The sequence below is a fragment of the Macaca nemestrina genome, chromosome 18 (genome assembly GCF_043159975.1).
Source record: "Macaca nemestrina isolate mMacNem1 chromosome 18, mMacNem.hap1, whole genome shotgun sequence".
Lineage (NCBI taxonomy): Eukaryota > Metazoa > Chordata > Mammalia > Primates > Cercopithecidae > Macaca > Macaca nemestrina.
This window is the reverse complement of record NC_092142.1, coordinates 23,647,446-23,663,402: the sequence shown is the minus strand read 5'-3', so window position 1 is coordinate 23,663,402 and position 15,957 is coordinate 23,647,446. Positions and strand designations below refer to the sequence as shown.

Sequence of the window (15,957 nt, the reverse complement as noted above, 5' to 3'; positions counted from 1 at the left end):
GCCCAGGCTGGAATGCAGTGGTGCGATCTATGCTCACTGCAACCTTAAACCTCTGCCTCCTCGGTTCAAGCGATTCTCCTGCCTCAGCCTTCCGCATAGCTGGGATTACAGGTGCCCGCTACCACACTCAGCTAATTTTGTATTTTTAGTAGAGAAGGGGTTTCACCATGTTGGCCAGGATGGTCTGGAGCTCCTGACCTCAGGTGATCTTCCCACCTTGGCCTCCCAAAGTGCTGGGATTACAGGAGTGAGCCACCACACCTGGCCCACCACGCCTGTTCTCACTTATAAATGGAAACTGAATAAACATTGGATACTCATGGACTTGAATAAGGGAACTAGGAACTACTAGAGGGGGGAGAGAGGGAGGAGGACACTGGTTGAAAAACTACCTACTGGGTACTCTGCTCACTACCTGGGCTAATGGATCCATTTGTACCCCAGACCTCAGCATCATGTAATGTACCCATTAACAAACCTGCATTTACCTCCTGAATCTAAAATAAAAGTCAAAGGTGAAAAAAAGTTGGTTGAGATATCACCTTAGAAAGGCCTTACCTGAATATTCTATGTTAAAAAAAAAAGAACAACAACAACAAAAAAAGAACCTTTCCTCCATCTCTTCACCCTAATTAATTTTTCCTTATAGCACTTATCAGGTTATAATAATATACACTGATATATTTAATTATTTATTTTTGAGACAGAGTTCCACTCTGTTGCCCAGGCTGGAGTGCAGTGGTGCGATCTTGGCTCACTGCAACCTCCGCCTCCTAACTTCAAGTGATTCTCCTGCCTCAGCCTCCTGAGTAGCTGGGATTATAGTCGTGTGCCATCATGCCCAGCTGATTTTTTGGTAATTTTAGTAGAAACGGGATTTCGCCATGTTGACTAGGCTGGTCTAGAACTCCTGACCTCAGGTGATCCACCCACCTCGGCCTCCCAAAGTGTTGGGATTACAGATGTGAGCCACCACACCTGGCCTGACATTATTTATTGATTTCCCTGTTCATTGTCTCCCATCCTCACTTAATAAGTTCCTCCAGAGTAGAGAGATTTGTCTTGTTTACACCTGTGCCTCACTCCCTGGCACACAGTAGGAAATGTATATCCATATACACATACCTGTATACGTAAATACATAATATATAGATACAAGGTACATAATATATAGATACAGTATTATATACTGTAATATATAGATACCATAATATAGAGATACCATAATATATAGATACCATTATGTATAATACTATATACATAATATAGATACCAGATACCAGCATAATATATAGATACAGTATGTTTTGTCTGTGCACACACAGGCACACACAGACACAAACAGACACACACATACATATGGAATGAGTTAAATTACGCCAAGAGGAGGCAGAGAAGGGTGAAAATAGAGTGGAAGATGAGATAATGAATATTTAAAAGCAAGTGCTTCTCAAGGCCCTACTGCGTGCCAGGCACTCTTCTAGGACACAGGTATGAGGGGGAGAGATGAGGTTACCTGCCCTCAGGCTCCAGGATTGCAGTAGTTTATTATCCAGCCTGTATTGTGCCTGTGAATGCACATGGCTCAGCAGTTAGTAGGTGCTCAAGAAACAGTTCTGGGGTACATGAATGGGAAAAAACATTATGCCATTGTGGTGCATTTTAAAAATGCTTTATCGTTTTTTATTCTGAGATGGAGTCTCGCTCTGTCACCCAGGCTGGAGGGCAATGGCACGATCTTGGCTCACTGCAACCTCCGCCCCCCGGGTTCAAGCAATTCTCCTGCCTCAGCCTCCCAAGTAGCTGGGATTACAGGAGTCTGCCAGCACACCTGGCTAATTTTTTTTTTTTTCTTTGAGCCGGTGTTTCGCTCTGTCACCCAAGCTGGAGTGCAGTGGTGCGATCTCGGCTCACTGCAACCTCCGCCTCCCAGGTTCAAGCAATTATCCTGCCTTGGCCTCCTGAGTAGCTGGGATTACAGGCACAGGCCATCACGCCTGGCTAATTTTTTGTAGTTTTAGTAGAGAGGGGGTTTTGCCATGTAGGTCAGGCTGGTCTTGAACTCCTGACCTCGTGACTCACCCGCCTCGCCTCCCAAAGTGCCGGGATTACAGGCGTGAGCCACCGTGCCTGGCCTAATTTTTGTATTTTTAGTAGAGATGGGGTTTTGTCATGTTGGCCAGGCTGGTCTGGAATTCCTGACCTCAAGTGATCCACCTGCCTCGACTTCCCAAAGTGCTGGGATTACAGGCATGAGCCACCTTGCCTGACCTAAAATGCTTTATCTTATCAGGTAACCCCCTTCCTTTGGATAATGGTCAGGAGAAATCTTTTTATCTAAGGTAAAGGAGTGACGTTTAATGAATAAATGGGTCTTAGCACAATGGAATATCAGAAGATGGGCAAGGAAAAGGTAGAGTGGCCCACAGCCCCTGCCCACCACCTCTGCCAGGTGTTACCCTTTGTTCAGTCTTACCAGCAACCGTGTATACAGCAGTGATGGCCAGCAGCCCAACTATGGCCAGGTACAGATCCAGGTGCAAAGACTGCTGGATGAAGATGGCACCTGCATACATGTCTACCTGTGGAGAAAGGAGGTTGATGGATGAACAAATGAATTAATGAACAAATGAACGAATGAATGAATGGACATTTGCAGCCCAGGTTCCCTGGGATCAGGGCCTAGCCTAGATGCTGACAAACACAGAAGAGTCACACATCATCCCTTCTTCATCCATTGCATCCCAGATCAGGGGTCTTAAACTGGAGCCCTGCAGGCCCTGGGCTGATGCAGCAGCCTCCTCAGTCGTCTTTCTGCTTCTGCTTTTGGTCCTCTCCCACTCCATCTTCCACACGGCAACCTTCATTAAATACCATCATGATCACTTCATCCTTCTCCTTCCCACTCAAACTCTTAAGTAACTCCCCCATTGCCCCCAGGATAAAGGCTAAATAAATGAGGCTAAATACCCACTTCATACTCCCAGACCTCCACAGACTCTGAAATACCCTCTGTTTCTCAATAAGTCATGTGTGCCTGGGCCTCCTAGATTTCGCTTGTGCTGGTGCATATCCGTCTGGAGGGCCAGTCCCCTTTCTCTAACTGTAAGTTCCTCCTGGAATGTCACTTCCCCTAGAAGGCTTCCCACATCTGTAGCTTCCCACCAGACTGCAAGTGAACATTTTAGTAAGGAGCCTGTGTGTCTGTCCTGCAGTCTGGAGCTGGCGTAAATTCACTTATTGTTATTTGGATTGAATGGAACCTCTTCTGCTCCCCCCTCACCACTTCCCATAGGACAAGCTCCTCCCTCCTCCCTGGCTGGAAGCGAAGACAGCTTCTGCTGAGGGGCACGTGTCTGGAGGTTGCAATACACCTGTTCTTTGCCACTTCCTAGGAGATCTGCCTATCCAAAGGTCAGGGTGCGGCAGGCACAATCAGCCATCAGCACATCTGATAAACAGTTGATCACTATCTAATTCCAGGAGGAAGAGAACAGTCCTATCCAAGGGTTGACAGGGTTCTTGGAGTCCCACTGATCAACCCACACCATCCTGAGATGTTGACAAAAAAGTTTTGGCAGGAGTAGGAGAGAAAGTCCTTCCCTCCTTTCCTCTACCTTTTCTCCGAATTTCTTCTTTTTTTTTTTTTTTTTTTTTTTTTTTTTTTTGACACAGAGTCTCGCTCTTTCACCCAGGCTGGAGTGCAGTGGTGTGATCTCGGCTCACTGCAACCTCTGCCTCCCCGGCTCAAGCAATTCTCCTGCCTCAGCCTCCCGAATAGCTGGGACTACAGGCATGAGCCACCACGCCCGGCTAATTTTCATATTTTTTGGTAGAGATGGGGTCTCGCCATGTTGGCCAGACTGGCCTCAAACTCCTGACCTTAAGTGATACACCCGCCTCAGCCTCCCAAAGTGCTGAGATGACAGGCGTGAGCCACTGCACCTGACCGTTTTCTCCCACTTTCCTCTGTCCACGCTTACCTCCCCACATCCCATCTTCCTCTAACCTCCCTGCAGCCTACAAAAGAGGAGGAGAAAGGGGATAGGGAGGAGACATTCCCGAGCAGAGATCTGTGCCTTATCTTCTCCCCATGCTGCATGGGTGTGGCCAGGCTCTGTCCCCACCTTACCGAGATCTTGGTGAAGATGTAGATAAATAGGTAGAGTACAGCCAGGATGACGGGAATTCTGACACCACCGAAGCGCTTCCGTAGGTATTCCGGCATCGTGGTGACCTGAGGGCCAGAGCTGAGATTTCACCACCAGCTGACTTCACCACCAGCACGTGACCTCCCCCACACCAGCCCTTCCCATCTGCTCCTGCCCCTGCAACTCAGAGCACAGATGGTCTTCCTGAGATTCTCAATCTGATACTTAAGAAGGGAGGAGAGGGGCCCAGCGCAGCTGGTTCCCATCACTTTGAGAAACTGAGGCAAGAGGATCGCTTGAGTGCAGGAGTTTGAGACCAGCCTGGGCAACACAGTGAAACCTCATTTCTACAAAAAATATAAATTTAGTCATGGTGGTGGTGGCAGGTGCCTGTAGTCCCAGCTACTCAGGTGGCTGAGGTGGAAGGATCGCTTGAGCCTGAGCCCAGGAGGTCGAGGGTGCAGTGAGCCGTGATCATGCCATTGCACTCTAGCCTAAGTGACAGGGAGACCCTGCCTCAAAAAATATACATATGTTAGACAAAAATAAAGTCTAGGTGGATAATAGATTTAATTGTGAGGCTGTGCACAATGGCTCACACCTGTAATCCAGCACTTTAGGAGGCCAAGGTGGGAGGATCATTCGAGCCCAGGAGTTCAACACCGGCCTGGGCAACATCTCTATTGCTACAGTAAGACCCCATCTCTATTATTTTTTAAAGACATATAACCTAGTAGAAAAATGGGCAAAAGTCCTAGACAAATTACTTCCTCAAAGAGGAAATCCAAATGGCCGGAAAATGTATAAAAAGAGTTGCCAATTAAAAACAGTGAGATGGCCGGGTGTGGTGGCTCATGCCTGTAATCCCAGCACTTTGGGAGGCGAGGTGGGAGGATCATCTGAGGTCAGGAGTTCGAGACCAGCCTGGCCAACTTGGCAAAACCCCGTCTCTACTAAAAATACAAAAATTAGCTGGGCTTGGTGGCTGTAGTCCCAGCTACTGGGGCAGTGTGTGTGTGGCAGTGGACGGGGCGAGGCAGGAGAATCAAGAATCACTTGAATCCAGGTAGGCAGAGGTTGCAGTGGGCTGAGGGCATGCCACTGTACTCCAGCCTGGGCGACAGAGCGAGACTCTGTCTCAAAAATTTTAAAACGCAGTGAGATATCACTACACATGCACCAAATTCACAAGAATCTTTAAGTTGGAGAATATAAAATGTCACCAAGGATACAGTGAATTTCAGGAAAGGGAATTTTCATATGCTGTTGGTGGGAATATGAATGGATAGAACTACTCCAGGAAAATGTTTGTCAATATATTGTAAAGCCAAAGATGAACATATCCAAGGACCTAGAAATTCCACTCATAGGTAGATTTTCTCATCAGTACATGTTTATGTGCAGAAGAACACATTTATAAAAATGCTCACAGCAGTGTTGTCTGTCATAGACCAATACTGGGAGTAACTTTTTTTTTTTTTTTTTTTTTTTTTTTTTTTTTTTTTTTTTTTTTTTTTTTTTTTTTTTTTTGAGACGAAGTCTCGCTCTGTCGCCCAGGCTGGAGTGCAGTGGCCGGATCTCAGCTCACTGCAAGCTCCGCCTCCCGGGTTTACGCCATTCTCCTGTCTCAGCCTCCCGAGTAGCTGGGACTACAGGCGCCCGCCACCTCGCCCGGCTAGTTTTTTGTATTTTTAGTAGAGACGGAGTTTCACCATGTTAGCCAGGATGGTCTCGATCTCCTGACCTTGTGATCCGCCCGTCTCGGCCTCCCAAAGTGCTGGGATTACAGGCTTGAGCCACCGCGCCCGGCTACTGGGAGTAACTTGAATGCCCATGAACAACAGAATAGATAAACATATTGGGATGTGAGTCATACTACACGATACCGCATAGCAATGAAAATTAAGACACCAGCTACATGTAACAAAAGAATATTACTCCAAGCTGGGTGCAGTGGCTCACACCTATAATCCCAACACTTTGGGAGGCTGAGCCGAGTGGATCACCTGAGTTCAAGACCAGCCTGGCCAACATGGGGAAACCCCGTCTCTACTAAAAATACAAAAATTAGTCAGGCCTGGTGGTGGCCGCCTGTAATCCCAGTTACTTGGGAGGTTGAGGCAGAATTGCTTGAACCCAGGAGGCAGATGTTGCGGTGAGCTGAGATCACGCCACTGCGCTCCAGCCTGGGCAGCAGAGCGAGACTCTGCCTCAAAATAAAAGAAAAAAATTACTCCAGTTTTCAATTATCTATAACCCACCCTTCACCAAAAAAAGTAAAATTCAACTATACTGTTCAGGTATGCAGAATTAAAACTGTAAAGAAAAGCAAGGAGGGGCCGTGCGCGGTGGCTCAAGCCTGTAATCCCAGCACTTTGGGAGGCCGAGACGGGCGGATCACGAGGTCAGGAGATCGAGACCATCCTGGTTAACACGGTGAAACCCCGTCTCTACTAAAAAATACAAAAAACTAGCCGGGCGAGGTGGCGGGCGCCTGTAGTCCCAGCTACTCGGGAGGCGGAGGCAGGAGAATGGCGTGAACCCGGGAGGCGGAGCTTGCAGTGAGCTGAGATCCGGCCACTGCACTCCAGCCTGGGTGACAGCGCGAGACTCCGTCTCAAAATAAAAAAAAAAACAACAAAAAAACAAAAAAGACTAGCCGGGCGAGGCGGCGGGTGCCTGTAGTCCCAGCTACTCTGGAGGCTGAGGCAGGAGAATGGCGTGGACCCGGGAGGCGGAGCTTGCAGTGAGCTGAGATCCGGCCACTGCACTCCAGCCTGGGTGACAGAGCGAGACTCCGTCTCAAAAAAAAAAAAAAAAAAAAAAAGAAAAGCAAGGAAATAACTACTTAATAGGAAAGCCAAAGAGAGAGGAAGGCCTTGTGATTTTTCTTTTTTAGAGACAGGGTCTCACTGTGTCACCCAGGCTGGAGTGCAGTGGTACGATCATAGCTCACTGTAACCCTGATCTCCTAGGTTCAAGCAATCAATCCTCCTGCTTCAGTCTCCCATCCTCTTGCCTCAGCCTCCTGACTAGCTGGGACTAAAGGTACACACCACCAGTCTCAGCTAATTCTTTATTTTAATTGTTTTGGTAGAGATGGGGGTGTCACTATGTTGGCCAGGCTGGTCTCAAACTCCTGGCTTCAAGCAATCCTCCCACCTCAGCCTTCCAAAGAGCTGGGCCTGAGCCACTGTGCCCGGTCAGCATTGTGACTTTCTAAAGGCTTGCAAGAGACATTATATTTCCTTCCTTCCTTCCTTCCTTCCTTCCTTCCTTCCTTCCTTCCTTCCTTCCTTCCTCCCTCCCTCCCTCCCTCCCTCCCTCCCTCCCTCCCTCCCTCTCTCCCTCCCTTCCTTTCTCCCTTCTTTCCTTCTTCCCCTTTCGTTTCCTTTCCTTTCTCTTCTTTTCTTTTCTTTTCCTTCTGACGGAGTCTTGCTCCGTCACCTAGGCAGGAGTGCAGTGGTGTGATACTGGCTTACTTCACTCTGCCTCCTGGGTTCAATCAATTCTCCCACTTCAGCCTCCCGAGTAGCTGGAACTACAGGCGCCCGCCACCACGCCTGGCTAATTTTTGTATTTTTAGTGGAGACAGGGTTTCACCATGTTGGCCAGGCTGGTCAAACTCCTGACCTCAAGTGATCTGCCTGCCTCAGGCTCCCAAAGTGTTGGGATTACAGGCGTGAGCCACCGCACCCGGCTGACATTGTTTTCTGTCTTGATGTGGGTGTTCCTTTAACAATAATCTGTCAGGTTGCATTTTTGTGTTTGGTGTGTGTGTGTGTGTGTGTGTGTGTGTGTGTGTGTGTGTGTGTGTTTCATTGCTTTTCTGAGTGCTTATTTCATGTCCTAATAAAAACAAATTGGGTAGCTTTTAAACTTTTCTCAACACTTTGGCATTTATTATCTAGGTTGGGTTTAACCTCTCCTTTGTGTATGTGTAAGATATTGCCCAAAGGATGTGTAGATCCGGGAGATTTTATTTTCTTATTTAACAATAGCTTTTAGATTAGCATGCCTCTATGGACTTCATCCTTTGTCACAGCATGAAGTAGTATAGCCTGGCCATCCAGTTCCCTGTTAATGGACATGGTGGTTGTTCCCAGGTTTTTCTATTACAAACAACTACTGCAGCCATTTCAGATCTCTGCATCTGGCCTGCGCAGTGGCTCGCGCCTGTAATCCCAGCACTTTGGGAGGCTGAGGTGGGTGGATCATGAGGTCAGGAGTTTGAGACCAGCCTGACCAACATGGTGAAACCCCGTCTCTACTAAAGATACAAAAATTAGCCGGGCATGGCGGCGGGTGCCTGTAATCCCAGCTACTTGGGAGGCTGAGGCAGAGAATTGCTTGAACCCGGGAGGTGGAGCTTGCAGTGAGCTGAGATCGTGCCACTGCATTCCAGCCTGAGTGACAAAGCAAGACTCCATTTCAAAACAAACAAACAAAATAAAACAAAAACAACAAACTTTGCATCTTCTCAACCTTAAGCTTCACAAGTTCCTTTCTCACTCTCAGCTGGTGACATTATCTTCTGTTTGCCAGAGAAAATGGAAGCCATCAGGTGAGAATGTCTGGCAACCCTAAATATTCACTTACCTGCATCTCTACCATCATATATGCCTTCCCGTAGCAGGCGCTCAATAACTTTCTTGATGCATTGACCCGGAGATCTTCATTTCCAGTCCAGTGTTGTTATACCTCAGATGCTCTGTCTACATGGGAGCTAGCCACAGGGGTCAGGAGCAGACCCAGGCCCCCTGCTCACCAAAGGTCTCGCATTTTAGACTTTTGGGATTACCTCCAAGGGAGGTTACTTACCCATATACCCCTGCCCTTAACACAGAATTGCTATTCTCTGTCACTCAGGTTGGACTGCAGTGGAGTGATCATAGTTCACTGCAACTTCCAACTCCTGGGCTCAAGTGTTCCTCCCACTTCAGCCTCCTGAGTAGCTGTGACCACAGGCACTCACCACCAGGCCCAGCTAATTTAAAAAAAAAAAAAAATTTAGTAGAGATGAGGTCTTGCTATGTTGCCCAGGCTGGTCTTGAAATCCTGGACTCCAGTGATTCTTCCTCCTTGGCCTCCCAAAGTGCAGGAATTACAGGCATGAGCCACTGCACCCAGCCTGAAGGATTTTTAACATGATTTCTGATTCCCAAGCTTTTTTTACTTTGTGCGTGCATGCACACACACGGTGTGTGTGTATGTTTGAGATAGGGCCTCATTCTGTCCCCCAGACTGAAGTGCTGTGGCACAATTATGGCTCACTGTAGCCTCAACCTACCGGGCTCAAGTGATCCTAATCCTCCTGCCTCAGCCTCCTGAGTATCTGAGACTATAGGTGTGTGTCACCACACCCAGCTAATTCTTGTATTTTTTGTATAGATGGGATTTTTCCATGTTGCCCAGGCTGGTCTCGAACTCCTGGCCTCAAGCAATCCACCCAGCTCGGCCTCTCAGAGTGCTGGGATTACATACATGAGCCACCATGCCCAGCCTACTTTGTGTATTTTTTTAACATTTCCATAATAAAAAGCTAAAATCAGTTATTGCTTTATGAACAACACTGTGATATTGTGTGATCTTGCCACGTGCAGTAGAACATCTAGAACAGAATTAAGAAAGTATGAATGATGCAATGCTGCCAGTGAGATCATAGATGATTTTTCAAAAACTGCTTTTCAGGCCAGGCATGGTGGCTCACGCCTGTAATTCCAGCACTTTGGGAGGCTGAGGCAGGTGGATCACAAGGTCAGGTGTTCGAGACTAGCCTGGCCAACATGGTGAAACCCCCGTCTCTACTAAAAATACAAAAATTAGCTGGGCGTGGTGGTGGGCACCTGTAATCCCAGCTACTTGGGAGGCTGAGGCAGGAGAATTGCTTGAAACCAGGAGGCAGAGGTTTGCAGTGAGCTGAGGTCTCGCCATTGCACTCCAGCCTGGGCAAAAGCAAAACTCTGTTTAAAAAAAAAAAACCCACCAAAAATGCTTTCAAAGAGTCAAAAGCAGCATTATTTTGTAACTAAAATGTTGACATTTTGTACCAGACAGAAATAGCTCAATTATTATAGTTTTGTGTGCAAAGAAAGAAAAAAAAAGTCACTGAATTATATATATGATTTTTAAATATATATATGATTTAAATATATATATTTAAATATATATATGATTTAAATATATATATTTAAATATATATGATTTAAATATATATATGATTTAAATATATATATACACACACACACACACACACACACACACACACACAGGCTGGAGTGCAGTGGCGTGATCTCAGCTCACTGCATCTTCTGCCTCCTGGTCTCAAGCAATTCTCATGGCTTCTCAGCCTCCTGAGTAGCTGGGATTATGGGTGCATACCACCATACCTGGCTAATTTTGTATTTTTTTAGTAGAGACAGGTTTTCACTATGTTGCCCAGCCTGGTCTCGAACTCCTAGCCTCAAGCCTGCCTTGGCCTCCCAAAGTGCTGGGATTACAGGCATGAGCTATATACTTTCATTTTTATTTTTATTTTTTAGTAGAAAGCAGAAACATAGGCTGGGCATGGTGGCTTATGCCTGTAATTCCAGCTACTCAGACTGGGAGGCTGAGGTGTGCAGATCACTTGAGCCCAGGAGTTCAAGACCAGCCTGGGTAACGTGGTGGAGTTTTTGTATTTTCTACTAGAAAAAAAAAATACAAAAATTAGCTGGGTGAGGTGGCGTGTGTCTGTGGTCCTAGCTGCTGGGGAGGCTGGTGAGACTAGGTGAGCCAAGATTGCACCACTGCATTCCATCCTGGGGACAGAGCCAGACCCTCTCTCAAAAAAATATAGCAGAAACATATTGTGATTTAAGCACTTAAAAGAGATTGTGAGCTTTACATTTGTGTTTTGGGTATTTAAAATTTGGGGGCCCATAGTTTTTCCAACCTCCAAATGCCCTCTGTGTGCCTTGGATGTTGGTTACTGGCAGGAAGTGCTACGGACCGGGTTTCTCATTGTCTCACCCGTGGATCATCCCTCCCCTTTACTGGGGCCTTTGAGTGGCAGTCTGATGGATGACCATGGGCAGGATGGACGGATGGCGGGATGAGGGAGGGACTGCAGGGCTGAGATTCCCAAAGCATCTTTCAATTCTACAGCATGCCAACGCTCCCCGACTCACCTGACCAGCAATGTAGATGGGGAGGAAGATCCAGGCCAACATCAGCACAGAAAACAAGCCCTGCTCAAGAAAACACAGTCAGGACTTGGCCCGCAGCTCACAACAAGGTACCTATTTGGATTTCTCTCTGCACCCTGAAGCAGCCTGGCCTGAACTCCACCTCTGGTGTAGTCTCTTACTTGCTGAGTGGTTCACCTGTGCTGACCTTCATATTTCCGTTTTTAACATGGGGAACGGATTCAGGAAGGAAGAGGAGAGTGGAAAAAGAAGCCTTTTGCGATGCTTCCTAGTTCTGTGTCTCCTAAACATCATGTCATCGCTTCATTGTGCCCCCTCCCTTCCTTGGCAGTGATTACAACAAGGCTGTGATAGCAGGCAGACCTAGGTTCAAAGACCGACCACAAGAGTTAACACAGGTCTCCCAGACTCATTTTTCTCACCTGGAAAATGGGCATATCAGTGCCTTTCTAGGTGGTTGCAAGGAAATCAGCGAGATGATACTTAATGAGTACTGTATGCCAGGCACCTCTCTGCACCCTTTACAAGCATTAATTCATTTGACCCTCATAATGATTCTACATGGCAGGTACCATTAATATGCCTGTTATGTACATGAGGTCCAGAGAGGTTAAGAAACTTGCCCAGCTCAGTGCGGTGAGTCACGCCTGTAATCCCAGCACTTTGGCAGGCAGAAACCAGCAGATCACTTGCACCCAGGAGTTCAAGACCAACCTGGGCAGCACAGTGAAATTCCCGTCTCTACAAAAAATATGAAAATTAGCTAGGCATGGTGGCGTGCACCTGTGGTCCCAGCTATTTGGGAGGCTGAAGGGGAAGATGGTTTGAGCCTGGGAGGTGGAGGTTGCAGTGAGCTGTGACCACACCACTGCACTCCAGCTTGGGCGACAGAGCGAGACCCTGTCTCAAACAAAAACAAAAACAAAACAAAAAACCACTTGCCACCCAAGATCACACAAAAAGCCACTTGCCTCTGAAGTTTATAAGAGTTGGAGCAAGAATGTAAACCTAGGCAGTGTGGGTCCAATCTGTAAATGAATCCTATAATGGGATAGTGTATGTAACATATCTCTGTTCCTGGCATAGAATAAGCATCCAAAAAATATTGGACATTATGAAGGCAATGATCATTATTAATAACCCCCTCCCTGCCCTGACCCCAGTAAAAATCATATCCCAAATGAGCCCTGCTATATAGGAGAGTGTATCTTATCTCTTGGGTATCCCAGAGGTAGCCAAAAAAGTCAAAAACTACTAAACTGTAAAATTTTTGCGATGGTTGATTGATGTCTAAAGTACACAGAAATACGCTTCAGTCTCCACGATACCTTCTTTCTTCTGCATCTCTAGGAGAGGAATTCTGAGCCCTCCTCTTCACACACCATTTTTTTTTAAATTTATTTTTTAAGACATAGTCTCACTCTGTCACCCAGGCTGGAGCGTAGGGTCATGATCTTACCTCATCGCAACCTCCATCTCCCAGGTTCAAGTGATTCTCCTGACTCAGCCTCCTGAGTAGCTAGGATTACAGGCGTGCACCACCAAGCCTTGCTAATTTTTGTATTTTTAGTAGAGATGGGGTCTCACCATGTTGGCCAGGTTGGTCTCAAACTCCTGACCTCAAATGATCCACCCACCTCGGCCTCCCAAAGTGCTGGGATTACAGGCCTGAGTCATCGTGCCCAACCCACTATTTTTGGGGGGTTTTTTGGAGTTTGTTTGTTTTGTTTTGTTTTTTTTTTTGGTTTTTTTTTTTTTTTTTTTGAGACGGAGTCTCACTCTTCTTCTTCTTCTTCTTCTTCTTCTTCTTCTTCTTCTTCTTCTTCTTCTTCTTCTTCTTCTTCTTCTTCTTCTTCTTCTTCCTCCTCCTCCTCCTCCTCCTCCTCCTCCTCCTCCTCCTCTTCTTCTTCTTCTTTTTCCTTTTTTGAGGTAGAGTCTCACTCTGTCACCCAGGCTGGGGTGCAGTGGCACGATCTCGGCTCAGGTCATTCTCTGGCCTCAGCCTCCTGAGTAGCTGGGACTACAGGTGCCCGCCACCACGCCAGGCTAATTTATTGTATTTTTAGTAGAGACGGGGTTTCCCCATGTTAGCCAGGATGATCTTGATCTCCTGACCTTGTGATCTGCCTGCCTTGCCTCCCAAAGTTCTGGGATTACAGGTGTGAGCCACGACGCCCGGCCCCACCATTCTATTTTTAAAGTGCGGGGCATTCATACAACTTGCCCCTGAGATCTACCTATTAGGTAGAGGTAAGATGTCATCTATGCCCTGAGTAAAATACTTACATTAAGCTCATAAGCTGATACAGAAAGGCCCGTAGCAGCACCTGACCCTGCCAGGCCAATGAAATGTCCACTTCCAACATTGCTGGCAAACAAGGATGCACCCACCTGTGGGAAGATGGAGGGGTCAGATGTTGGAGACAAAGTCGAGGGTACCTGCTCACCACCCCCGATTCTTTCCATGCTCCAAAGGGACAGAGAAGAGAAGTGGAGGAAGGCAGGGCTACCCCTAGCCTATCTGGCATTTTCGTTTACATTAGAATGAGATTCTCCTTTCCCAAGACTCTTACTTGGTCAGAGCCCACCTGTCAGAGATTGGTAGAATAAATATTCATGTCTACAGGGCCTAAAATGCAGATTGCCCCCTCTAGGGTTGTGCAGTGCACAACTTTAACAACTGTACCCAGCATCCCTGCTGGGTATGGGGGTCGGGGGTCAGGAAAGAAGATGAAAGGTAATGTAGAAAGTGATTCATGATGAGAATCAGGGAGCCTTTTTAACTGCCCAGATCTGCTTCTAACTTAGCAAAGTAGATAGTCCTCCTGGTACAGCACTAAATGGCTAGTGATGTACTTGATGATGCCAATCCCTGGTCTCCCTGGTCTCAACTGATTGGACAAGCCTGGGTACCTGGCCCAAGCTGGGCAAATTATCTTCTCTTTCCTGTGAATTTGAAACAAGGACACCATCTCTGCTGGTCCCTTGGACTGGGGATGTTGAACCAGGGAGGGTATGTGTGTGATGGGGGTGAGGGAGTGGTGTGGAGGCATGTTTCACCATGTGCCAGTCATCACTGCCAGTTCAGAGAGAGAGGAGAATGGAGTCCTGCACAGAAAGGCAGGCCCAGCTGGGCACTCTGGCTCACGTTTGTAATCCCAGCACTTTGGGACGCCGAGGCAGGCGGATCGCTTGAGGTCAGCAGTTTGAGACCAGCCTGGCCAACACGGTGAAACCCCGTCTCTACTAAAAATATAAAAGTTAGCCAAGCGTGGTGGTACATGCCTATAATCCCAGCTACTCAGGAGGCTGAGGCAGGAGAATCGCTTGAGCTGGGGAGGTGGAGGTTGCAATGAGCCGAGATTGCGCCACTGCACTCCAGCCTGGACAACAGAGACTCCGCCTCAAAAAAAAAAAAGAAAAAAAAAAGGCAGATCCAGTGAGGAGGGGAAAGGAGGGAGCAAGAAGAAAAAGAGGAGGAGGAGGAAGGAAAGGAGGAGGAGAAGGGTGAAGGAAGAGAAGAGAGGAGAGAGAATTGTGAAAGAGCCATTTTGCCTCCTTATTGACTTTCCTATCAAATTCTTACCAAATTCTGTTTCATGGATCTACATGTTTATCCTTCTGTCAATATCACACTCTTTTGATTACTATAGCTTTGACTCCATCTCAAAATAATAATGATAATAATAATAATAATATCTATCTCTTTTTTTTTTTTTTTTTTGAGACGGAGGCTCGCTCTGTCACTCAGATTGGAGTGCAGTGGCGCTATCTTGGCTCAATGCAAGCTCCGCCTCCCAGGTTCATGCCATTCTGTTGCCTCAGCCTCCCGAGTAGCTGGAACTACAGGCGCCCGCCACCATGCCTGGCTAATTTTTTGTATTTTAGTAGAGATGGAGTTTCACCGTGTTAGCCAGGATGGTCTCAATCTCCTGACCTCGTGATCTGCCCGCCTTGGCCTCCGAAAGTGCTGGGATTACAAGGTGTGAGCCACCACGCCTGGCCAATAATATCTATCTCTTTAATGATATATTCTGTTTGGTTAAACATTGTTCTCATACTTTTCTTTAGTTTTTAAGACATGGCTTTTTTGTGTGGTTTTTGGATATACATAAAATTGCTGATTTAAGGCCTTTGTTTAGTGAATATAACATCTGGTCTTTTTCAGGGACACTTTCTATTGACTGCTCCCCCCACCTCCGTGTATGGACTATAATTTCTTGGGCTTTTTGCATGTCTTATAATTTTTTGTTAAAGGTGGACATTTAAAATAATGTCACTGGTAACTCTAGAAATCTGATCATTCCTGACTCTTCAGGGTTTATTGTTGTTTCTTCTATTCATTCCTGCTGTTGTTGCTGCTTCTATTGTTTGTTTCATGACTTTCTTAAGTTAAGTTTATAAAGTCTGAATTCTTTGTCACGTGTGTCCACCAAAATCTATGCTCAGTTTATTGGGCAGCTAATGACTGAACAGACATTTTCTTAAATCCCTGAAACCAATAATTTTTCCAGTCTTTGCAATTCTTCCAGCTTATAACTCTGCCTTAGCCTTCACTTCCTGCTGGTGCAGAGCCTCAAGGTCAGCCAGAAGCAGGAGCTTAGGGCTTTCTTGGGTCT

The 15,957-nt window shown here is 46.7% G+C and overlaps 1 protein-coding gene across 14 annotated transcripts in view; it reads right to left on the bottom strand.

Moving 5' to 3' along the window:
• Positions 1 to 15,957, bottom strand: part of LOC105485038 (solute carrier family 5 member 11) — a 78,110-nt gene that overhangs the window by 39,388 nt on the left and 22,765 nt on the right. For 10 of the 14 annotated variants that reach the window (XM_071084268.1, XM_071084269.1, XM_071084270.1 and 7 more), the window contains 4 exons: positions 13,625 to 13,729; positions 11,321 to 11,380; positions 4,133 to 4,250; positions 2,477 to 2,578 (listed from right to left, as the gene is read on the bottom strand). In XM_071084268.1, the coding sequence (XP_070940369.1) occupies positions 2,477 to 2,578; positions 4,133 to 4,250; positions 11,321 to 11,380; positions 13,625 to 13,729 (385 nt within the window). Of the gene's footprint in view, positions 1 to 2,476; positions 2,583 to 4,132; positions 4,251 to 11,320; positions 11,381 to 13,624; positions 13,730 to 15,957 lie in introns of those variants that run through there. The other 4 variants (XM_071084274.1, XM_071084272.1, XM_071084264.1 and 1 more) reach the window with 2 other exon arrangements.